Raw genomic sequence first — 25,722 nt, forward strand, 5'->3', positions numbered from 1 at the left:
TCTAGATTCCTTCTACAACTGGACGGAGAGTTGAATTTAATATGTAACTCACATCATGACTTTGGCTTCTTCAATGAATTCATCCTCAGACATGGAGCCTTCTCTGATCATCTTGATGGCCACGTCATATTGGCCCCTCCATTTCCCATATTTCACTACACCAAATTGTCCGGTTCCAAGCTCCTTCAAGAAGGTCAAGTCCTTTGGATCGATTTCCCATGATCCTACCAATAAAGTCTTGTTGTGATTCTTTAGGATCTATATATTGCCTATACTACTATATAAGATCCCCAATTAGGGAACAAATAGGAAAAACAGTAAAGGGTGAATTCTCAGGAGTACTAATCTACCTTGCTTTACTCAGGTAACTCTCAAGGGGAGGGGATTACTGGTTGGAGAAATCTGGGGTTTTTAGGTACAAAATGGCCAAAAGGCAAGAAGGTAAACCAAACAATCTTCCAAAATCAGTTATGATTAGGCTAATTATGACAGTTAATAAACTCATGAATGATGTTGAAATTATTTTACATACTAAAATAGAGCTGGTGAGACGGCCCTGTAGGTAAAGGTGTTTGCCACCAAACTTGAAGACCTGAGTTCGATCCCCTGAACCCATATGTTGGAAGGAGAGAAACAACTACAGGTTATCCTCTGACCTATATCTGTGTGCTAATGCACATTTGTGTGTACACACACAAATAAATAAAGGTAAAAAGGTAAACCATCAACAATAAATCCTTTCCTGAAGCTGCTTTTGCAGTTCCAGAAGAAACCACTAGAGGGAGAAAACTGTTAAATATCTAGAGACAGCTGGCACAGAACAGTATATCATTTTTTGTTTTGTTTTGGTTTGGTTTTCTTTCTTTTTTTCTAGACAAGGTTTCTCTGTGGATGTCTGGCTGTCCTGGAACTCACTCTGTAGACCAAGCTGGCCTCAAACTCACAGAGATCTGTCGGCCTCTGTCTCCTGAATGCTGGGATGAAAGGCGTGCGCCACCACCACCCAGCTAACAGAGCAGTATATCTTAAGAACATTCCATAAGACAAGGTCTACTGAGGCAATTCTTATAACTGCCAGTCCACCCAACTCAACAGAAAGAAGCCGTTACCATAGCCCAGGCCTGCAGTGGACGGTGCATTCTTGTTTTGTTTAGACACGGGATATTTCAGCCTCGATATGAGTCCTGAAAAAGAAGTTACAGTGTCAGCATAGGGAATAGGAATCCCGGGCACATCATCTTAAATTCTCCCAATTCTAGCATGAATCTTTCTAAGTCATTTTGAATCCAAGATCTCAAATAATCCACATTGTCTTCTGAAGGTTTCTTTCTTCAAAAAAGTTTTTGAGGACAAAAAAAAAAAAAGAAAATGATAACTGAAATATATTCCTTATTGTTGGGTATGATGGCTCGCACCTGTAATTTCATCAGTCTGGAGACTGAGGCAGAAGGATTACTGTGCGTTTGAGGCCATCCTGGGCTACATGACAAGATAGCAAGACCTTATCTCAAAACAAAATGTGAAAGAAAAAAAAAAGACAGAAAGAAATATCCTTCTTACTGAATGACTGAATGTATCCCCACTTGCCAGCCTGGGCTTAGTTCACATCCTGCTTTCTCAAAGATGGCAGAAACATGAGTAATTGCTAGTGAACACTTGCTGACTCGTTCGTCATTAGGCTCTCCATTATGTGTCCTTAGCAGCAAATAAGAAGCTAGTCGTGGCCTGGAGAAGTGGCTCAGTGGTAAGAGCACATTCTGTTCTTTTTGTTGTTGTTGTTTGTTTGTTTTTTGTTTTGTTTTGTTTTTCGAAACAGGGTTTCTCTGTGGCTTTAGAGCCTGTCCTGGAACTAGCTCTGTAGACCAGGCTGGCCTCGAACTCACAGAGATCCACCTGCCTCTGCCTCGTGAGTGCTGGGATTAAAGGCGTGTGCCACCATCGCCCGGCACATTCTGTTCTTATAAAGAAACTGAATGCAGGCCCCGGAATACACATAACTATAGTTCCAAGGGATCCAGTGTCTCTGGTCTCCACAGGCACCTTCTCTCATATACACATAACCATACATACACACACACACACACACATTAAATAATGAAAATATGTTATGAATGAGGAGGGAGAAAAGTAGTCTTGCCAGTCCTGGTGTGCAGGCCTGTAATCCCAACTCAGGAAACTGAGGCGGGAGAAGCATGAATTCAAGGATGGCCTGAGCTACAGATTAAGGTTCCAGGTCAGCCTGAATAACATAGCGAGAGCCTGTGGAAAAATATAAAAATGTAAAGCTGGACATAGTGGTACAAGCCTGGGAAGCAGAGACAGAGAGGCAGCTCTCTAAGTTCGAGGCCAGCCTGGTCTGCAAAGCAAAAGGACAGCCAGGGCTACATAGAGAAACCCAGTCTTGAAAACCAAAAGAAAAAAATATAAAAACAAACAAGACTGGGAAAATTGCCTAGAATGGCGAGTTCGATTTTCTGGCACTACATTAAAAGAAAAATCATTCCACTGGATGCGAGGTATGATTCCATCTTAACTGGTACCCTAGCCAGCATCCCAGGGATTAGCTTTCCTAACTACACTGTGTGACCACACTTCCTCCATCCCTCTGTCTTGGGCACTCACCTGCAGAGTTATGCTGATGGTAGTTAATGAGCTCCGGGATGGTGCTGAAAAGGTGTTTCTCAGCCAGGTAATACTGGCTCTGCGGTGTTGAACACACAACGTAATGGCGTATCACCCCTTGTGGGTCCCTGAATAAACGGTATTTAGTCATTAACTTGAGGACCAGATACGGGAGAAACCAGAGAGTGAAGTGGGGTGCCTTTTGAGTTTAAGGCCGAGGAAGTGAGAGAGGCAAACCATCAGGAAGTGTTGAGAGGCTACCCTTGTCCTTTGTCCTCATGACATTGGAACAGTAACACTTACCCTGTGGATTTAGCAAATACAGACACGGTGTATTTTCCAGCTTTGCTGGAGTCTCTGACAATGAAACCACCTTCTTTTCCCTGAAACAATGAGAAAGCAGTTCACCATAAGAGAAATTCGTGCTTATGCCTGCATCCTGCCTGCCCAAACACAGGAGAAATGCCCCTGATTTTCCCCTCAAGGTCCAGGTTGGAGACACAAGCTCCTTGCTTTTATTTATTTATTTATTTTTAATTAATTAATTTATTTATTAAAGATTTCTGTCTCTTCCCCGCCACTGCCTCCCATTTCCCTCCCCCTCCCCCAATCAAGTCCCCCTCCCTCATCAGCCCAAAGAGCAATCAGGGTTCCCTGTCCTGTGGGAAGTCCAAGGACCACCCACCTCCATCCAGGTCTAGTAAGGTGAGCATCCAAACTGCCTAGGCTCCCACAAAGCCAGTACGTGCAGTAGGATCAAAAACCCATTGCCATTGTTCTTGAGTTCTCAGTAGTCCTCATTGTCCGCTATGTTCAGGGAGTCCGGTTTTATCTCAGGCTTTTTCAGACCCAGGCCAGCTGGCCTTGCAACTGACAAAGGTCTGATCTCCAAAATATATAAAGAACTCAAGAAACTAGACTGTAAAATGCTAATCGACCCAATTATAAAATGGGGCACTGAGCTGAACAGAGACTTCTCAACAGAAGAAGTTCAAATGGCCAAAAGAAACTTAAGGTCATGCTCAACTTCCTTAGCAATCAGGGAAATGCAAATCAAGACAACTTTAAGATACCATCTTACACCTGTCAGAATGTCTAAAATAAAAAACACCAATGATAGTCTTTGCTGGAGAGGTTGTGGAGCTCCTTGCTTTTAATGAATTAAAAGGTAGAACTGAGATCCCAGTTGAATGGGGACCCAATCCTTGGCTTGTATTTACTGTGTACGGAGAATGCCTTTTACTTGTGGCCCACACTCACCTCTTGCTTTAGCAGTTGCTCAGCCTGACTCCGAGTCATGTGCTTGGAATACCACCTGTGAAAAGGGAATACTCGATTGGCTGCTAGGCCATGTCTAGTGCCTTGAAAGTGAGAGCATCCTCAGGTCTTGCTGGTACTATGAGCCCATCATTTCATTCCAACACTATCAAGGATCTATCAGTATAATCCACACAGCAAACTCTAGGTCTTTCAAAGCTCAAGCTGACCCCGAGAACTGATGCAGAGGGTGGAGGGCAAGCAAGTAGCAGCATTTATAAGTATTAGGAATGACTCTCTCAAGGACAATCCACTTCAATGGTGTAGGAAAAAAAGGCCACCAGTTCGCTTTTGGGGTTTTTATGCTTGTAAATCTTTCCTGTGAGAGTTTCAGTGCCTTGAGTGAGATTCTTCTGTATTATGGAGTATGAGTGAGATTCTTCTGTATTTGGGAGTATGAGCGAGATTCTTCTGTATTTGGGAGAATGAAAAAACTTTCCAGCATTCATAGGGATAGGGATTTGCGGGTGAGCATCCTAACAAAATATAGACACTAACTTTGCATGGTGGCATCATTTGACTGAGTTGGTACTAATTTTGATATCAATCTTTAAATAAACAAAACTCATTAAAAGTATATATATATGTATTATGTATAAGTGTGTGTGTGTGTATGTGCGTATTATTCCCAACACTGGAGGCAGGCAGATCTCTGTGAGTTCAAGGCCAGCCTGGTCTACAGAACAGCCAGGCCTACACAGAAAAAAAAACCTTGTCTTGAAAAACAAAAAAGTATAAAAAAGTATATACTGGGAGAGACGGCTCAGCAGTTAAGAGAACTGGCTTGTTTGCCAGAGAACCTGGGTTCAATTCCCAGCACTCACATGGCAACTCATCACTGTCTGTAACTCCCGTTCCAGAGGATCCTCACCCAGTATCCTCACACAGACATATGTGCAGGCAAAACACCAATGCACGTGAAATAAAAATAAATAAGTTATTTTAATGTATAAAAAGCATGCACTGTGCCATTTCCTGCAAGTCCATGCGCTGAGAACCTAGGCATACTCACTCGTACATCTCTATGGAGTCTTCTGCTTCAGTGACATAGTTATTAGGGATGTAGCCTTCCTGCCTGTAGAGGAGACAATATGGTCACGCAGTGCTTCTTTACCCTCAAGTAGACAGACTCCTGTACCCACTTCCCTGAGTTCAAACCAAATCTCAGAGATATAAATATAACCTTAAAGAAGACTATATCACTGATACATAGTTAAGCCAGTGAAGGGTGGAACTTCTGAACTTTGGCATTGCACTGTGTGCATCACTACAGATGTTCTTAAAGGTGACAGGTGCTGCATTAGAGCTGTACACTGGGAAATACTTGAAGGGAGAGTGAACTCATTGTGTTGTGAGAAGAATACGCTCTGGTCCAGACACAGCACAGGAGAATCCTGTTCGCAGCATTTTGTGTGCAGGTGGAGCAGGCAGGCAAAAGCTCAGGAGGGGCTGCACACACTCACCCATTTTTATCCCGTGCTCGCCACCATGTTTGGCTGCTTTCCTCCAGGATAATGTACTCCTCGCCCTTTAGCAATTGCAAGTCATTTGCATTCATTGGCATATAATCATAAAGGGCCACGACCTTTTTCAGTTCACTCGTGGCGACTGGTGCTGCTGTTGGCTCAGGGGGGAGTGGCTTTTTCAAGATCTGTGCAGTTGGGAGGAAAAGTAGAAGGGGAGAAGGTTGGCTAGTCATCAGACATTTTCCTCTCCTCCTTTCTAACTCTCTGGATTACAGGAGGAAGAAACCACTCTAACTCACATCAGGCACAATGAATATCTTAGTCAACTTTCATTCCGTGACCTTTTAAGTAAGCCCCAAGCAGGTGTTCCCAGCTGCAGTCCACGTGAAGATCACCTAGGGAGTGTTTCAACACTCCTATCTCCAGAAAGTTTTTAACAGACCAACTACATCGCATTTTCTGCTTGCGGGACCCAAACATTAGCATTCTCTATCTGCGACCAGGAAACCTACTTGATACACTGATCCACTAACTGATTCAGAACCTCGGGTTCCTTCTTTGCAAAATGATCATGATAAAACCTAAAGTCAAATGGAGCCCCAAATCAAGCTTTTTAACTGATATTTCTTCCCCCACCGTGTGTGTGTGTGTGTGTATTCATGCAAGTGTGCCACAGTGAACATGTGGAAGCCAGAGTACAATTTTTCTTTAACCACGTGTATCCCAAGGATCAAACTTGGGTTGTCAGACTCAGTGGAAGACGTCTTTACCCGACAAGCCATCTCAACAGCACCCCAAAGCACTCTGGAGTCAGAGGCAGGGGGATTAAAAGTTTGAAGTAAGTCAAACATGATACCACATATGGCAGCACTTGGCATGAGGACATAGAAAGATTAGTAGTTAAAGACCACCTGAAACTAGATATTAGTTTGAGACCAGTTTTGGCTACCTAAGACCATGTCCTCCCCCTCTACTCCACCCCAAAAAAAGGAAAAGAAAGAAAGATTGAGGCCACCTTGGATTACATAGTGAGACTCTATCTCAAAATGCAAAGGAGAAAGCAAGAGAGAAACAAATGGAAAATGGCAGTGGCAGAATCTAAAAATGTTCAGTGCTAAATTCTTTTCTTTAAGATTTATTATATATACAGTGTTCTGCCTGCATGCCAGAAGAGGGCGCCAGATCACATTACAGATGGTTATGAGTAACCGTGTGCTTGTTGGGAATTCAACTCAGGACCTCTGGGAGAACAGCCAGTGTTCTTAACTACTGAGTCATCTCTCCAGCCCAAGTGCTAAAGTCTTTTAACGTTACTGTATGTTTGAAAACACTTTTAACTAAAAGAAATAAGTTGGGCATGGTGGGGCATGACTTTAATCCCAGCACTCTGGAGGCAGAGGCAGGCAGATCTCTGTGAGTTTGAGGTCAGCCTGTCTACAGGATGAGTTCCAGGGTAGCCAGGGCTAAATAGGGAGACGCTGTCTTATCCTTGTTAGAGTTCTATTGATGTGAAGAGATACCATGACCACGGCAATTCTTATAAAGGAAAATCTTTAACTGGGGCTGGCTTACATTTTCAGAGGTTTAGTTCATTATCGTCATGGCAGGAAGCATGGTGGTTACAGGCAGACATGGTGCTGGAGAAGGAGCTGAGAGGGCTCTACATCCAGATCCAAAGGCAGTAAAAAGGGACTGCACCACTAGGCCTGGTTTGAACATCTAAATCTTTAAGATGTATTTATTATGTATACAGTGTTCAAATCCCACCCTCTAGTAACAACACAGTTTCTCCAACAAAGCCACACCTATTATAGCAAGGCCACACCTCCTAATAGTGCCACTCCCTAGGAGCCTATAGGGGCCATTTTCTTTCAAATTACTGTGTCTCAAAACATTGAGACTAAATACATTAAATAGCTGCCAAGAGCTATGTGATAGCCCTCCTCTCATGGAAGAGGAAGTCTAAGTAGCTGGGCAAACCCTTTTGCTCAGTGTCAACAGCAATGGGCACTTCCAAGTTCCAGGCAAGTCTAAGACTCTAATGTGTGGTCAGCAATTCACAACAGTTTTCTGTTGTTCTGTTTTTTGAAACAGGGCTTCCCTGTGTAGTCCTGGCTGTTCTGGAACTCGGTCTGTAGAGCAGGCTAGACTCAGTTTGGAGATTCTCCTGCCTCTGCCTCCTGAGTGCTGGGATTAAAAGTATGGGCCACCATGCCTGGTGACAAGTTTACATTTAGCTTACAGCTGTACGTAACTTCCCATTATACCTGATCTTCCTCTGGAGTGGGGGGAAGAGGCTTTTTCGTTTTTCGATGAGAACTCCCAGGTTTTAAGCCTGTAAAACAAGAAGCCAGTGGCACCATAAGATGCATTTTAGGGGAGGGCCCAGAGACGGGTTTGGATTTGTTGCTGTATACACCGCATCTGGCAAAGACAAAATGAGATTCTGGGTGCTCAGCCACTCATCTTCGAATAACACCAGCTGAATTTCAGCCCGCATTAACTAATACCCCCAGCAGTCAAAATGTGCCAATTTGTGCCATGTCCTTGAATTTGACAGGCCCTTGAGACTGTGATGGAAATAATCTCAAAGGAAGGAGAAATCAGAGTGGGGACACAGTTGTCTGAAGCCTTGGGTTCCATCCCAGGCAACACACACACACACACACATTCGCGCGCGCACGCACGCACGCCTGTGCACACACACAGGAGAGGAGTTGTATCGATCAGATATCTTACTTCCGTTCCTGTTCTCCAAAATTTGGCAGCCCATGGCATTTTTGGCTGTCTGAGAGCAGCAGAGATACTGTCCGTCAATCCAGAAGCAAGGGTGGTATTTCTGTACCAGGTCACTATTGTAGCGGATTACTGTTGCGAAAGAGAAGAGAGATCACACAGAATAGGCCAGAGAATATGCCATCTGCCTGCTTCCTCTTTGCCAGAGGTAAGTGTTGATCATCAAACAACGCCTCTCTCTCCTTAACCACCCTGAAGGACACAGACAGCAAGGAGCCAGACTGGTTCACAGGGGTAGCCTGGCCTGTCTGTTCGCACTGATTTGAATTATTTCCTGCACACTTGTCTCCTTTTTTTTGGGTTTTTCAAGACAGGGTTTCTCTGTGTAGCCTTGGCTGTCCTGGAACTCCCTCTGTAAACCAGGCTGGTCTGGAACCCACTGAGATTCACCTGTAGCTGCCTCCCCAGTGCTAGAATTAAAGGCTACACCACCACGACATAGCCACAGTTATCTTCAGTGGCCTGTCATAATGAGTATTCTCCAACCAACACAATAAAACTGGCGGATGCCTCCAGAACCCAATGACAAAGATACGCGTGTTTTCCCAGTAGTCATTATAATTATCGTACCAGGCAGTTGTTAACTATGATGTTTGTTTTTCAGAAGAGGGAAATACATGAGCCTAGGTCTAACTCATTCCATATTTTACTATACCAATTTCCTGGTTCCCAATTTCTGAGTCATCTTTGTTATTGTTTGTTGAGATAGAGTCTCACTGTACAGCCCAGGTTGGCCTGGAATTCACTATATATCCTAGGATAGCCTTATACTTAAAATTAACGACTACTGCCTCAGTCTCTCTTATCTTGAGGTTCCAGGTGTGAGCTACTCTGCTTGGATCGTAAGTCATATTTTAGGGACACCTGCCTTAGGGAGAACTTGCAGTATTTGGTTTTCTGTGTGCATAGAGAGAATAGTCACCAGAACTGAGCTTGAGAGAAATTGTGTGTCTGCCTTTAGGAAAAACCAAACACACATATAAACCAAAAAACCCCACAAAATTCCACTCTTCCTTGACCACTGAGTAAGATAAGTATATACAATCATATATGTATGAGTGTGTGTATAAATATATATAAAGATAATTATATACATAAATAATTATATGTATATAATCTTCTTATTGCCAAAATACACATGCAGTTCCATTTCCCTTACAGGGCTGGTAGGCAGGCTCTAAAACTCTTCTAGAAATCAAAGTAATTGGCAAATAGTGGTTTACAGATATGTGCAATTATTGTTCATAATTAATTAACTCAGTGGCATCTCAAGAACCTTACAGTTGGTCAGGCGATGGTGGCGGATCTTTGTGAGTTTGAGGCCAGCCTGGTCTACAAGAACTAGTTCCAGGACAGGCTCCAAAGCCACAGAGAAACCCTGTCTCGAAAAACTGTTTAAAAAAAAAAAACTTACAGTGAACTCAATTTCAAAACTTTTTTTTTGTCTTAGGGGTTTTTCTTGCTGTTTTGTCTTGATTTTCATTTTTTTTTAGAGAGACAATATAAAGCTGGGTAGGAAGATGGGGAAGATTATTCTAGAGTCTAGGAGGAGTTGGGGGAAGGGGAAACCATGATCAAAATATATTGTATTAAAAATAGTTTCATTTTTAAAAAAGGATCCAGGGCAGGGCAAATAGACAGATGGTGAACGTACTTATCACTGAAGCCTGACACCCTGAACTGGATTCTCAGACCCCACTTAGAAAACTTAACTGCGGTCTGCAAACTCTAACTGAGATGGATGTCAGAGAAGAAAATCAAGGTGGGAGGTGGAGGCAGGAGAGTCCCCTTTAAAAGGCGTCTAGGATGGTGTGGGATAACTGAGAAAAGTCAGACAGTGGAAACAGGAGGTCCTGAGTTCAATTTGCAGCAAGTACATGGTTTCGCAACCATGAGATCTGGCGCCCTCTTCTGGCCTGAGGAGATACTTGCAGGCAGAACACTTTGTACATAAAAAAATAAATAAATCTTTAAAAAGTGGGGGTGGGGAGTGGACAGTGGAAACAGCTGACAACAGTGGGCACTGGGACAAAGACCCAGGCTGCTCCAAACACATGCACACTACTGCCAAGAAGACTCTTTTATAACATGAGATCAAAACCAGAACATTCCAGTGTAGAAAATACCTTAAGTTCTGAGAGCTTACTAGTCATTCCTTACTCATTTAAAGCTGTGGGAAGAGGCCTAGAAATCTGAAGGGCCATTTGTATTTTACAGGTGAACAAGCTAAAAGTAACATAAAAATAAAAAGTGCATGACTATAATCCCAGCACTTGGAAGGCTGAGACAGGAAAATCAAAAGTTCAAAGTTTGGCTAGGCTACATACAATACAAAACCTCTAAACAAGCCAGGTGGTGGTGGCGCACGCCTTTAATCCCAGCACTCGGGAGACAGAGGCAGGTGGATCTCTGTGAGTTCGAGACCAGCCTGGTCTACAGAGCTAGTTCCAGGACAGGCTCCAAAGCCACAGAGAAACCCTGTCTCAAAAACAAAACAAAACAAAACAAAACAAAAAAACCCTAAGCTGAAGATGTAGCTCACTTGATAGAGCACAAGCTTAGCGCGCACAAGACCCTGGGTTCAATCCCTCATGAAACAGGTGTAGGGAGCCAGGTGGTGGTGGCAAATGCCTCGGGAGGTAGAGGCGGGCAGAGTTCAAGGCCAGCCTGGTCTACAGAGTGAGTTCCAGGACAGGCCCCAAAGCTACACAGAGAAACCCTGTCTCGAAAAACAAAACGAACAAAATAAAATGAAACAAGACAAAAACAGATGTAGTTGCATGCACTGGTAATCCCAGGACTCAGGAGTAGAGGCTGAAGTTCAAGGCCATCCATTCTTAAGTACGTAGCAAGTTCAAGACCAGTCTGCGCTACAGGAAACCCTCTCTCAAAAAACAAACAAGCAAAACAACAAAAAAAGGTGTTTTCACAACATGAACGAGGGGTGCAGCATGCACTGGGGAAGGGGTGCATGCAGTGCTAGGAACTGAGCACACTAGGCTAGCGCTGTACTACCGAGCCGCATTCCCAGTTCCTCATCACGACCTTTGAGACTTTTACCCGCTTTCCCCTGCCAACTTCTCAGGGTTCCTCTTCACATTACCACGCACAGTGTGGTGGCAGTTGCATCACCTATAGAGACTTGAAAAATACTAATGTAATACAAGTGACCAGCAGTTCATCTACCTGTAATTATTAGCAGGCGCTGGTATTTCTAAATAATGCCACTGAAACTCCAGCCTGCCTGGGCTAATTGCTCTGACCACAAGCGCCCTCTGTTTCTCCCCCCCCCCCCTTCACCAAGGGCTTTAAGACCTCCAGTTCCTCTGTGCCTTGTGGAGCACAGGCACCGATAGACACTGCTAGAATACTTAACACTGGGCCACTCTGACAAACCAGTCTATGCATATAGGCTACTGGGGTGGGGGTCGGATAAAGCTTCCTACTTTCTCCAGTTTCAAGGCACTCAGTATCCTCTCAGTACGTGCGGACTGTGGTGGTGCAGCCTTTAATCCCAGCACTCGGGAGGCAGAGAAAGGCAGGCGGATCTCTGTGAGTTCAAGGCCAGCCTGATCTACAAAGGGAGTTCCAGGGGAGGACAGTTTCAAAGAGAAACCCTGTCACAAAAAAAGAAGGAGGAGGAGGAGGAGGAGGAGGAGGAGGAGGAGGAGGAGGAGGAGGTGGAGGAGGAGGAGGAGGAGGAGGAGGAGGAGGAGCAGGAGAAGAAGAAGAAGAAGAAGAAGAAGAAGAAGAAGAAGAAGAAGAAGAAGAAGAAGAAGAAGAAGAAGAAGAAGAAGAAGAAGAAGAAGAAGAAGAAGAAGAAAGAATCCTTTTGCCACCTGGTATAGCGGGCTATGCCTTTAATCCCAGCACTCAGAAGGCTGAGGTAGGCAGATCTCTGAATTCCAAGCTAGAACTATCTACAAAGGGAGCTCCAGGTCTTCCAAAGCTGCATAGCAAGTGAGACCCTGTCTAAAAAAAAATTATAGGTCCACGTCTGTAATCCCAGCACTTGGGAGTCTCAGGCAGAAGTTCAGGGTCAACCTGGGTTACAAAACAAGTTCCAGAGCAGTCGGGGCTCTGTGGTGAGACTCTAGCCCCAAAGGAACAACAAAAAGGAACTACTTACATTCCCGAATAGTATCTGTTTCTTAAGAAGTCCCTCTGGGAGGGAGGGCTGGAGAGTAGGCTCAGCTGTTAAGAGCACTTGGTGCTCTAGCGGAGGACTTGGCTTTGATTCCCAGCCCCCACATAGTAGGTCACAAACATATGCAACTCCAGTTCCAGGAGACCCGATACTGCCTTCTGACCTCTGTTGGCACCCAGCATGCACAAGGTGCACATCCATACATAGAGGCAAAACACTAACATGCATAAAATAAAATAAGAAGTCTCCTGGGATTGGTAGTTCCATGGTAGAAGGGTTGCCTAGTCTGTGGCCAGGCCTGCTGCATTACGGCTGCCTCAGCACTTGGAACTTTAAAGTAGGAAGAGCCACGAGTCTGAGGCCAGCCTCAGGTGCACAGTGAATTTTAAACTAGATTGGTCTACATAGTGAGACCCTGTCTCGAAACGAACAAGACAAAGCCAAAGAGCACAAGGACAACAAAAGTTTGAAGACAGCATCCCTACTTTTGTTGTACATCGAGGCCTAGCATTTCCAGCGACTTAGAAACGAATTATAAAAGCGAGTGTTCCATCAGGAGAACTTAGGGGAGACTGATAGCTTCAGTAAGCTCAATGGTTGGTGCTTACTCTCTGAGTACTTGAAAGCCTGATCTATGGCACTCACGCTACCAGAAGACTGTCTAAAATTCTGTTTCAAACAGGCATAATTCGCTGCCCTTATTTGTTATTGAAACTCTGCTTGTGCCATCGCGCCGTCAATTTTGATGAGATCAGGGCGGTTGTATCGGAAGGTCAATTAGGATAGGCTTTGTTGAGCTTGACCAAACAAATTCAAGAATAGATGTGAGACTGAGGTGTATAGTTCAGCAACAAAACAAGTGCCTAGCATGACCAAGGCCCTGGTTTTCTGTCCTAGCACTAAAGAGGAGGAGGAGGGATAGGAGAGAAATGCTTGTTGTTTTAATGTAGAAGTACCCATTGTTGTGTTCAAGAACAACGGAACGAAAGAGCTCGTGTCTAAGTTCTCGTGATATGGCTATTTTATGGAAGATTCCATTGAGAAAGTCACCATAAACCTGGTGTGGTGATTCACGCCTGTAATCCTAGCACTGATAGGGTTGAGTCAGAAGGCTGGCCCTAAGTTTAATACCGGCCTGGGCTACATTATGAGATACGGTCATAAAGTAAAATAAAAATAGAAAGAGGCAGGTAAAGGCTCCTACCAGCAAATCTGCTAACCTGACTTCAATCCCCAGGATCCACATGATGAGAAGAGAGACTTGAATCCCACAAGGCAAGTTGTCCTCTGACCTCCAGACTTGCTGCATGGTGCTCATGTTTGTACACACATGCTCTCAAATTTAATAAAAGGTGGAGGAGGAAGAAGAGGAGGAGGAAGGGGAAGATGCGCTGGTAAAGGAGGAAGAGGAGGTGAAGGAGGAGGAGAAGAAAGAGGAAACAGAAAATACAGCAGCTGGATATTAGGTCCTGCTTTAAAAATTAAGGTACAACGTACTTAGGATAAAGACGCAGACCTATGGTGTATAGCAAGCCACTTCTGTCCCTCAGTGCTTCCCCTCACTGAGATCGAATACTTTGGAAGGCGCCTCCATGCCTCTCTACGATTAATACCCCTCAATGCTCAGATGAAACCTCCTTTGGGCGCACCAAAGGAACTAACGGCGTGCCCTACCACAAGCAGGACAGCTCCCCTTTCCCCCCATCATTAGCACCAAAGACTATCCTGAGATTATTAAGACTTCCATCTGAATCTCTCAGCAAGAAAGCAACAATACAAATCGCTAGAAGCTGCTCCTGCTTTGTCTCCTCAGGGTGACTCAGGCAACTGAAAGCCTAATTGATTCTAAAAGACGTCACTGTTCGGTGAGCTCTGGCTGCTGTTTCCATGCAAGCCAGTGACACACCGTACTCGTCCTTAGCCCAGCTTTAGCGCGTGGGACTACTTCCACAGTGAAGTTTTGCCTTCGTATTTTAATAGTCTAGGTAGCAAGGCCCAGGGCTTGCACATGCTAGGCAAGCCCTTGACCACTGAGATACATCTTCAGTCCTGTAGGGTTTTTTTGGGGGGGGAGAAGAAAGAAAGACCACAATTTAAAAATAGCAAGCAATGAAACACGGTTTCTCATATAACACCTCTGTAACATTTTTTTTGTGTAAAGTATGTCCTGAAGATATCTAAAAATAATTAAGGACAGTAATAAATTAAGCCCAATTAAGTTGCGAAGAAGGAGAAGAAGCAGCAGTTTCTGCTTTGTCCCCTGTGGGATGGCCAAAGAGGTCTGACAAGTTATACCGGGCGCATCTTCAGCAAAGCAGAAGGGAACGCAAAACTGCACCTAGGTACCCTGACCTAGGTCTACTGACCATTAGCAAACCAGCTGAAGAGACAGTGTTTTTGTCGTCTTGGCTTTAGGCTTAGCCTATTGTAATTTTGGTTAATGAGCTTGGTTTGGAAATTAATGTTTGAAGTGTAAAAGAACTGCCAACTCACACATTTCTCCCTCGCTTCTCCTCAGATAGGCTGCCTGTGGCTTCCTGTTTCCTAACTCACTGTCAGCCATTCGTGCAGAGCCTAAATTGGTGGCAGGTACTTACTCCCATAGAAAAATCTATTTGGGTATCTGTTTATCAATGGCTTTCTGTGTGCTTGAATGCAACACTGTCGAAGAAACCAAAGAGGTACAAATCTCGATGCCTCGGTAGTTCTTATACCAGTTGCTAGGAATAGTTCTCTGGCCTGGCGAAAGTCTATTTGTTTTGCGAATCGAATCTCGAGCCTGTAGCCAGGCTTCACCACTGACTGGTACATGCTCATGAGCGGGTATGTCGTTTCTTTGAGTCTCGGTTCTTTCACGTGGAAATGGGAGAGAGCTAAATCAGAAAATTATTGTGAGGATTGAATAAGCCGACACATTTGAAGCACTTATCACAGATCCTGATACACAGTCATTGCCTGTAACGTGCTGGTTATTGTTGCTCTTAGTCCAAGATTACTGTGAGAATGAAACACAGTTAATCCAGATAAAGTTACTTAGCTCCGTGTCGGCTACACAGTAAGAACTCAATAACTAAATGGTCCTTCTCATCCTTTTCTCCTTCAGTTTGAAAGAATTGGTGATTTCCATGTGTACTAAGTATACTTTCAAGGCAAACCGCTGAGTATTGGAGTCTAAATGTTCGTGAAGACAAAGGGCTGTCGTGCAATAACCCAACTGTGCCGTTATCAGGCTGCCCTCCTTCCTGTTTCTCGAGGCAGCCTTTCCTGATGTCAACTCAACCAGTTAATCTCTCAGTCACTTGACATGTCGCTATATATACACACGAGACTCTGTGCATGCATCCTGTGCTGCAAGCATCTGCAGCGCAACTTATCTCTACCACTGTGTGGTGAAGCCCTGAGGAAATATTCAAGTTTACGTCTTCCCAAAGCAATGACTACAAGCTAGCTCCTTCAGAGATAGTGCCCCACAGTGAGGAGATGCTTGCCCCATTCTATCTGGTGCCTTATGGTTTTTCTCACACTTTCACACGTGTTATTATTTGTTTGATTCTTAGGCAACTCTGGAGGTGGGTATGGCAGGCATTAGCATCATTGCCATTTGGGAGGAAAAGCTGGACCACCAAGAAGCCCATGGCTTACTTGCCTAAAGTCAATAATAGAGAGTGGCTTGAAACTGAACTCTTTGTCTCTGGCTTCAAGCACTGCCACACCCCAGCTAATTAATTTCTAGAGCTAGGTATTTCATATCCAGGACTTGAAATATTGGATAATCACTGAGCAACATATCACCTTTGTAAATGGTGCAGCATTTGCATGATATTGTTAGAGAAAGTTTTATATAAATAAGAAAATGAAGGTGTTCACAGTTACAAAACTGCATTAGAAAGGGCTGCTGAAGCTTTGTTTGTCATAGTCAGAACCTGAAAACAACCTAAATGCCCCTCAGTCGAAGAATGGATAAGGAAAATGTGGTTCATTTACACAATGGAGTACTACACAGCAGAAAAAAAATAACGACATCTTGAATTTTGCAGGAACATGGATGGAGATAGAAAACATTATTTTGAGTGAGGTAACCCAGACACAGAAAAACAATTATCACATGTACTCACTCATAGACAGTTTTTAAACATAAAGCAAAGAAAACCAGCCTACAAAGCACAATCCTAGAGAACTTAGACAACAATGCAGACACTAAGAGAGACTTACATAGATCTAATCTACATGGGAAGTAGATAAAGACAAGATCTCCTGAGTAAATTGGGAGCATGGGGACCTTGCGGGAGGGTTGAATGGGGGAGGGTAGAGGCAGGGAGGGGAGCAGAGAAAAATGTAGAGCTCAATAAATTGTAATAAAAATGCATACATATGTATTTAAAAAGAAAGGACTGCTGAGATGGTTTCCTGGGTAAAGGACCTTTCATATGCAATGCAAGGAGAAAGCCAACTACTGAAAGTATCTCCACATACATGTTGTGGCAGAAAGACACACACATCATCATCATCAACATCATCATCATCATAATATAATAAAGCACAAAATTGCACTGGAGAGATGACAGGACTAGGTTACAATTCAGTCTAGTATGTCATCTTCTGTTCATATGTTGAGGCAAACAGTCTCGATCTTTCTCTCCCTCCTCTGAGTCCTTTCTCTTCCGTTAATTCATTCTTCCTTTCTCTATACCTCAATTCTCCTTCTCTCTCTCACATCTCCTCTCTTTTTTATGATTTCTTTCTTTTACTTTTGTTGTTGTTGTTTTTTAATCAGGGTTTCTCTGTAGCTTTGGAACCTTTCCTGGCACTAGCTCTTGTAGACCAGGCTGGCCTTGGACTCATAGAGATCCACCTGCCGCTGCCTCCCCAGTGCTGGGATTAAAGGTGTGCTTCACCACCACTCAGTTCTCTTTTCCTTTTTAAAACTAGTTTACTTTCCAAGTAAAACTCACCATTTTTGAGCTGGTGAATCCAACGCTTTCTCAGCTCTTCAGTTGGGGAGAAAACATAGAGAGGTCCTTCATCATATACAACCTGGAATTATGAACATACCACATTTCAAGGTTAGGGATCAGAAAATAGAAGAAAAATCTTAAAGCAATAAGTGAATCTTAAGGAACAACATTGTATATCTGTTGTATAAAAGAAAGAAAACCAGGGTCTTCAGTTAGCTGTGGTCCGGGGGTCAGGTAAACCAGTTGAAGAATTCCTGAACACTTAAGTCCAGGGATGCAAGACCTCAAAGCCCTTGGCTTTTCAATACTCTTAAGCCCTTTTGATGTATATTTTAATTTATGTGCCTATTTAGTCCACAATATCTCACTTAGCATTTGGTAGAGTTTTTTTTCTTTAACAAGGGATATTTTAGCCGGGCAGTGGTGGCGCATGCCTTTAATCCCAGCACTCAGGAGGCAGAGGCAGGCGGATCTCTGTGAGTTCAAGGCCAGCCTGGTCTACAAGAGCTAGTTTCAGGACAGGTTCTAAAACTACAGTGAAACCCTGTCTTGAAAAACAAAAACAAACCCCAAAACAAACAAGGGATATTTTATTATTAAATTTTGATTTTTATGGAAGAAATTTGAAAGGCAATATACCTAAACTTTGATTAGTATTTGTGGGTTTTTCAAATTGGAAAAGAGGAAGTAAATTTTCATTCATGACTATTAACAACCCTTTCCAGGGGCTTTCTCTCATTATTTGCCAAAAAAGTTTAGAGCTACAAAGTTACTTCAAATTGAGTAAGTATACTTCAGGGACTATCATCAAATCAGTATTGTTTTTTAACACTTAACACATTCATTTTTTAAGTATTTATTTATTTATTATGTATACGACATTCTGCCTCCATGTATGCCAGCATGCGAGAAGAGGGTACTAGATCTCATTACAGATAGTTGTGAGCCACCATGTGGTTGCTGGGAATTGAACTTAGGCCCTCCGGAAGAGCAGCCAGTGCTCTTAACCACTGAGCCATATCTCCGGCCCATCACTTACCACGTTCATTATGCTGGGCATTACACAGACGCATAAAATATAAAAGATTTTATTTTGGAGTCAAGCATGGTAACTTACACCTGTAATCCCATCGCTGGGGAGGCTGAGGCAGAAGGAGGCTAGCCTAGCCTGAGGTACACAGTGAAATAGTGTCTCAAAAAAAGAGCTAGGTCTAACCCTCACAGAGTTAGTAGGCATCACGGAATGAATTCTAAAGTCAAATACAAGTTATTTTGAATTATGAATTAATGTTCTTTATATAATTCATCATCATCGGCTCATGCAGCCAAGTGAGATCATCGGTTAAAAGACAGTGGTAATAAAAACTATGTCACAAACACCCTTCCCTCACGAGTTTTCTAACAGTCAGCCACGAAAGAGATCATTTTACATTTTTCTTTTTGCTTGCTGGTCTTGCTTGTGCTCATACATCCATGACAGAAAGCCCCCTCCCCTGAGACTTTCCACTTCCTTTTCTGGCTTTCACTGCTGCCGAGGCTGCTACATTCACTGCGTGTTGCCTCCACAGTTCTCAGGATACAAGCAAGCCGGTTTGAAGGCCAAATCGTACTCTTTGCTACGGCTTATGCTCTAGCTATCAAAGCAATGTTCTTGACCTGTTTCAGACTAGACTGGAGCATAGGTTTACATCTCATAAGCCTTCCCCACACTGCACTTCCTAATACTACCCCTTTCCGCTCTGTTTTGGTCTTTTCAACCCACGTGACCGCCAATAAGTAGACATGCAGAGCCAGAGGGAAGTGACACGAACAGTCAACAAGCAGAGTGTCTCTTTTAATTCAGCCGTCATAAACACGACATAGCAGAATAGGACTGGCGTTGATTTATAGTATTTTTGAGGTGTAAATATAGAAAGAAACTGTGTAGATGCGGAAAATACAAAATCAAACATGCTTGTCAATCTCATACATTGTAAAATTTTTAGATGGAAATAAACAAACAATCCTTTGCTGGATTGCCAAGAGGCTTCTGCTGCATATTTAATAAGTGAAGGGCTTCCAATAGTAAACAGATCTCATTTGCAGCTCAGAAGCATCTCGTGGGGACCTGAGAGCCGTTCTCATGAATGTTAGCATTCAAAGAATAAGACCTCTCTCTCTAAGACTCTATGGAAAGCCAGCATCCTAGCTTCTGTTGTTCCCAGCCAACAAACACAGCTGGCCTAATCTCATGTACACAAGCCTATGTTTTGTTGCTTTTATTTGACTTCAAAAGAAATCATTAATCCTGCAAGTGACACAGCTGGGGTATGTATTAGCCAGCCCGAGCTTTGCTGTAGATAAGACCTCTGACATAGAGTTAATTACAATAATGGTTTCCTAGGTTACCTTTCAGAGGCTGCCAAGATCTCTTAGCAAGCAGTATCACCAGTTCTGACTAGATGTGGTAGCACTAGTTAATAAACCTGTAATCCCAGCAACTGGAAGGCTATGGTAGGAGGTTGTAAGTTTGAGATCTGCTTTACAGCTCATAAAGAGACCTCATCTTTTTAAAAATTGGAGGAGACAGGAAGAGGAAGATTAAGATGGAGAGTTTAGAATAGAGACAAAGAGGACTAAAAAGAAGATGGGGGTTAGGAGGGAGAGAAAGAGGGTTATGGCAAATGCGGAGAGGCTAGGAGAGGGGGTTAGAAGGGACAGTGAGTGGGAGAGAGAGAGAGAGAGAGAGAGAGAGAGAGAGAGAGAGAATGAGCGAGAGAGAGAGAGAGAGAGAGAGAGAGAGAGAGAGAGAGAGAGGAGAATTAGGAGAAAGTAAAATGGAAAGAGATACGAAATTAGGAGAAACCATTGACTCCTCCCTTGGGCCTGTGCAGATTCTCAAAGAATGATCTAGTAGAGCTGAAAACACCACCCCCATATTATGCCATTTTCTGAACACAGGTCCCATGAAGAGCTGTGACAATTGACTGTGCATTTGCTGATGACTGGTTATCTTTAACCCTGTCTCCACACCTTAAGAAGCCCCACTTATTTTTCTGATAAATGCCCTTCAACCTTTTCAGGAAAGACACTTTGAGACTCGTGTCTCCTATTTCCACGAGTGTCTTCCTTGGAGATAAACTCTTACTCTGCTGAGAAAACTCATCGCAGTGACAGCATACCATGCAGGGGCCTGGTTCCCTAACAGGACTTCCTTGACTACTTCAATTTCTGCTCACCGGAACCTAGTATCCTTCACCCGATTCCTAGTGACTTCATTACAGAGGCTTTTCCGGAGTGGGTTACACAAAATAACTCACCTGGAATGGGTACGGGAACCTTTCAATGATTGAAATCTGTTCCATTTCACTCGACTCCTCACCCCTCCTCTGTAATGAAAGAAGAAAGGAAATATGGTTACCTGTGGATGTTGTGGTGGTTTGAATGAGAATGGCCCCCATTGGTTTACACATATTTGAATACTTGGTCCTTGATTGGTGGAACTTCCGTGGGGAAGGATTAGGAGGTGTGGTCTTGTTGCAGGAGGCGTGTCACTGGAGCGAGGCTTTGGGGTTTCAAAAGACTCATTCCCAGCCTCTCAGTTTCCAAATTGTGGATCAAGATGTAAGCTCTAGGCTGTTCTGCGGACATGCCTTTACTCTATCATCATGAACTAACCCGCTGAAGCCAAGCCCCAAACTAAACATTTTCTTTCTATTTTTGTTTTTTTGTTTTTCTATACAGGGTTTCCCAGCAGCTATGAAGCCAGTCCTGGAACTCGCTCTAAGACCAGGCTTGTCTTGAACTCAGACGCCTGCCTCTGCCTCTCGAGTGCTGAGATTAAAGGTGTGCACCATCACCACCCGAACACTTTCTTTATAAATTGTTTTTGCCATGGTGTTCTATCACCGTAACCAAAAAATAAGTAAGACAGAAGTGCTGCTCTTTTCTGAATTTCTTTAGGTTTGGGGGATATTTTAGCATGGATGCAGAAAACATTTGCAAAAAGCTCTTATTTTTAAAAAAAATACTTATTTTGTATGTGTGTGTGTGTGTGTGTGTGTGTGTGTGTGTGTGTGTGTGTGAAATGTCTACTGAAGCCAGAAAAAAAAAAGCATGGTGTGCCCAGGAACTGGAATTATGGTGACTGTGAGCCGTCCACTGTGGGTGCTGGGAATTGTACTTACGCTCTCTGCAAGAGCAGCAATTGCTCTTAACTACTGAACCAACTCTCCCGGCCTGAAAAGAATTTCTTAATGATTATTTCCCATAGACCCATAGATATTCCAAATCATTAGCAAAACTGTAGCTTCTCAATAATTGGTGCTAGGAATTGGATAGCCACTTCGCATGATACCCCAGTGTAAAGTTCAAATGGATTTAAGAGCAGACAGTGAAAGTAGAGCCATGAAGGGATGGGGCCGCAGCGCAGTGCTAGAGTGCTTGCCTTATGCGCAAGAAGTTCTGGGTTCAATTACCAGCAAGGCAAAAACATATAAAGAAATTATGATCTGGGAGTGATAGAGTGCACCTGTAATCCCAGTGCTTGGAAGCCTGAGGCTCCAGAGGGAGATCAAGCCAATCTGGGTTATACCCGAGCTGTAAAAACACCCACAGAAAAAGAAAGACAGAAACAAAAAGAAGACAGAGCTGGGTGTGGTGGCACGTGCATTTTATCTTACCACCTGGGAGACAGAGGCTGCTCTCTGTAAGTTCAAGGCCAGCTTGGTCAGGCAGAAATACATAGTGAGACGAGAGAGAGAGAGAGAGAGAGAGAGAGAGAGAGAGAGAGAGAGAGAGAGAGAGAAGACTAAGGGAAAGAATGAAGGAAGGAAAGAAACCACTAGGTGGGCAGAATAAAATAAACCAAACCAAATTTAGAGATTTAAGAAAAACTGGAAGAATATTTTCAACACACTAATATTGACAAAGGACTCTTATATCAAGATGTCTTTGAAAGTGTTAGAAACACATTAAATATCTCAATAAGAGTGGGCTAAAAGATGAACATGCAATTCACAAATGAAAAAAATAGAAATGAGCAGTAGACACATTGTTTAGTCTTATAAGTAAAATTAAGTCACTAATGAAATATTTTTCTTCTCTGAAAAATTAACTAGTATTTAAAATATTTCAAGTTATAAAGATGGAGAAAATACCACCCTACATAGTTAACAGGACTGTAAGATACCACAATTCCACTTCTAGAAAATGAAATGAAATAGAAACACAAATAACAAAAGCATTGGGGCCAGAGAGATGGCTCAGCAGCTAAGAGCACTTGCTGCTCTTGCAAAGGAGTTTAACTCTCAGGATGCAGGCCACAGCTCACAAACACCTATCACGTCAGGTCCAGTGGATCCGACACCCTCTTCTGGCCTCTAGTCTCCCCAGGCACACACACACATGCTACGTTTATATACATGCAGGAAAACACTCTCAAGCATCTTCAAAATGTTGGGACTGAAGGTGGCTCAGCAGTTAAAAACACTTGCTAATCTTCAAAGGACCCAGATTTGATTCCCAGTACCTACATGGAGGCTCACAATTGTCTGTCACTTCAGCTCCATGGAATCCTACGCTAGATCTGAGGCAATGTTCTGACCTCCACTGGCACCTGGTACTAGGTATGTATGCAGGGCACATACATACATGCAAACATTCACATAATAATAAGCCTTAAAAAAAATAAGGGCGGGGTGCTGAAGAGATGGCTCAGCGGCTAAGAGCACTGGTTACTTTTGCAGAGGACCCAGGATTGACTCCCAACACCAACATGGCCGCTTACAAATGTCTGTCATTCCAATTTCAGGGAATCTGACTCTCTCTTCTGGCCTCTCAGGCACTGTAACCATATGGTGCACATACAGTCAAAATACCCATATACATAAAATAATAAAATGGTTTTTCAAAATAAGGTGGAGAGGGCCAACAAAATGGCCCAGAGAGTAAAAGCACTTGTCACCAAGCCTGATGACCTGAGTTCCATCTCCAGGAACTCCGTGATGGAAGGGGGAGAACTGATTTCCTCAAGCTGTCCTCTGGTTTCTTTACTCATGCTGTGGCACGTTGGCCCTCAACCACTTACCTGCAATAGCAAGCCAGCTAGATAGCTAAAAATAGAGATAGGTAAGTATAGCCAGGCATACTGGTACATGCCTTTAATCCCAGCACTCAGGAGGCAGTGGCAGGTGGATCTCTGAGTTTGAGTTCAGCCTGGTATACAGAGTGAGATCCTGGCCAGCCAGGTGTCCATAGTGAGAACCTGTCTCAAATAAATAAGTAGACAGACAGATGGATAGACACATATAATGAAAACCTTTCAAAGGGAAAAGGAGGAGGAGAATGACAGAGAACGGCCCCTGACTTGGACCTCTGGCTTCCACATGCACACAAGCAAGTGTGCACGCATTTGCATACACTTAGACCACATACACCCAGAAAAAAATAAATTAAAAAATCCAAAACACCAACTCCTTCCCAAAGAAAATAAAGGTAAATTGCAAAGCAAGGTATATAGTAGTATTGTGTTCTAATTATATAATATATATTAGTGCATGTCTGCTGTTAGTAGAGAAGATATATTAAAACCTGTATGTGCCAGGATGGTAATTATTATTTAAGTAAATAGTGGGATTATACATCATTTTTCTTAGTTTTCTTATTTCTATATTTTCCAGTTTCTATACTAGATAGGCATACTCCTATAAACAGGAAAAATAAAATGATAAAAAAAAATCAGCTCAGGGCTGGAGAGATGGCTCAGTGGTTAAGAGCATTGCCTGCTCTTCCAAAGGTCCTGAGTTCAATTCCCAGCAACCACATGGTGGCTCACAGCCATCTGTAATGAGGTCTGGTGCCCTCTTCAGGCATGCAAGCAGACAGAATATTGTATACATAATAAATAAATAAATAAATAAATATTAAAAACTCACTTAAAAAAATCAGCTCAATAATCAGCACGTGCTATTCCCTGGAAAGAGCCTGGGAATTCAGGGAGAATAGATCTTAAGATATTAAAGAATCTAATCTTGGAGATGGAAAGATGGCTCAGCAGTTAAGAGCACTGACTGCTCTTCTAGAGGACCCTGGTTTAGTTCCCCGCACCCATATGGTGGTTAACAAGCATCTGGAAGTAAAGCTCCAGGTGATCCAATGCCTCCCCTGGCATCTTCAGGTAGGTACAAGGCGAGAATGTAGTGCACAGACATACATACAGGCAAAATACCCCCACACAAACAAATGATAAAATAGCAATTGTGAAATTAAAAAAAACAGACTCTAATTTCATGCTTGTGATTACAGCACTTGAAGGGCTGAGGTAGAATTGCAAAGAATTAAAGGTCAACCTGAGCTGCATGGTGAATCCCAGACAGCCTAGGATACAGAGTGAGACTCACATACATACATACATACACACACACACACATACATACATACATACATACAACTCTTTAAAAATCAACTCTCCCGTGGTTCAGCCTTGGCATGGAGACTTCCTCAAGCCATAGCTCTGACACTGACAGCTGAAGGAGGGAAGTCAGTCCTCTTTGCCCCTGTGAGAGGGCAGTCCAGCAGTATTTTATGTCGGGGGTTGTAAAGTTTTCCAGGTTAAGTGTGTACCTGCTAAGAAGGAAAGATGCTGACTTGGTATCACCAATTTGTGGGAGACCGAAGACCTTTCAGGCTGGAAAGGATGGCTCAGTGGTTAAGAGCACATAACTGCTCCCCCAGAGGGTCCATGCTTGTTCCCAAAAAGCCATGCCCACTCATAACTGCTTGAAATTCTAACTCAGGAATCTGACACTGGCCTCTGGGGGTAAACACACAAACACAAACATGCACACGCGCACGTGCACGCGCACACACACACACACACACACACACACACACCACATAATTAAAAATAAAACAAATTTTTTTAAAAAATGCAAGCAAGCCTGGTGGTGGTGTCACACGCCTTTAATTCCATCACTCGGGAGACAGAGGCAGCAGATCTCTGTGAGTTCGAGGCCAGCCTGGAACTAAGAGATACTTCCAGGACAGGCTCCAAAGTTACAGAGAAGCCCTGTCTCGAAAACAAAACAAAACAACAACAACAAAAGCAAGCAAATTCTCTTTTGGCAAATTCTTTTTTAATCTCTCTCTCTCTCTCTCTCTCTCTCTCTCTCTCTCTCTCTCTCTCTCTCTCTCTCTGCATGTGTGTATGTCTGTGGAGGTCAGGGCATAGCCTCAAGTGTCAGTCCTCATCTTTCACCTTCTTTGAGACGTGCTCACTTTTTTAGCTGTTGCATATGCCAGAGTAGTTGTCTCCACCTCCCTTACCATAGGGGTGCCAAGATTACAGATGCACTGCTGGCTGTGGCTTTAGGATTCTCAAGTCCTCCTCGGGCTTGTCTGGCAAACACTTTACCACTGAGCCATCTCCCAATCTGAATAA

General features: G+C 43.3%; 1 protein-coding gene across 2 annotated transcripts in view; it reads right to left on the minus strand.

Annotated features, from left to right (window-relative positions):
• Positions 1 to 25,722, minus strand: part of Btk (Bruton tyrosine kinase) — a 45,834-nt gene that overhangs the window by 10,107 nt on the left and 10,005 nt on the right. For both annotated transcript variants that reach the window (XM_075957828.1, XM_075957829.1), the window contains exons 4-14: positions 20,603 to 20,671; positions 17,301 to 17,382; positions 8,145 to 8,273; positions 7,673 to 7,740; positions 5,403 to 5,590; positions 4,952 to 5,014; positions 3,883 to 3,937; positions 2,926 to 3,005; positions 2,623 to 2,750; positions 1,110 to 1,184; positions 53 to 224 (exon numbers count right to left, since the gene is read on the minus strand). In XM_075957828.1, the coding sequence (XP_075813943.1) occupies positions 53 to 224; positions 1,110 to 1,184; positions 2,623 to 2,750; positions 2,926 to 3,005; positions 3,883 to 3,937; positions 4,952 to 5,014; positions 5,403 to 5,590; positions 7,673 to 7,740; positions 8,145 to 8,273; positions 17,301 to 17,382; positions 20,603 to 20,671 (1,109 nt within the window). The remainder of the gene's footprint in view (positions 1 to 52; positions 225 to 1,109; positions 1,185 to 2,622; positions 2,751 to 2,925; positions 3,006 to 3,882; positions 3,938 to 4,951; positions 5,015 to 5,402; positions 5,591 to 7,672; positions 7,741 to 8,144; positions 8,274 to 17,300; positions 17,383 to 20,602; positions 20,672 to 25,722) is intronic.

The sequence above is a fragment of the Microtus pennsylvanicus genome, chromosome X, assembly GCF_037038515.1.
Source record: "Microtus pennsylvanicus isolate mMicPen1 chromosome X, mMicPen1.hap1, whole genome shotgun sequence".
Lineage (NCBI taxonomy): Eukaryota > Metazoa > Chordata > Mammalia > Rodentia > Cricetidae > Microtus > Microtus pennsylvanicus.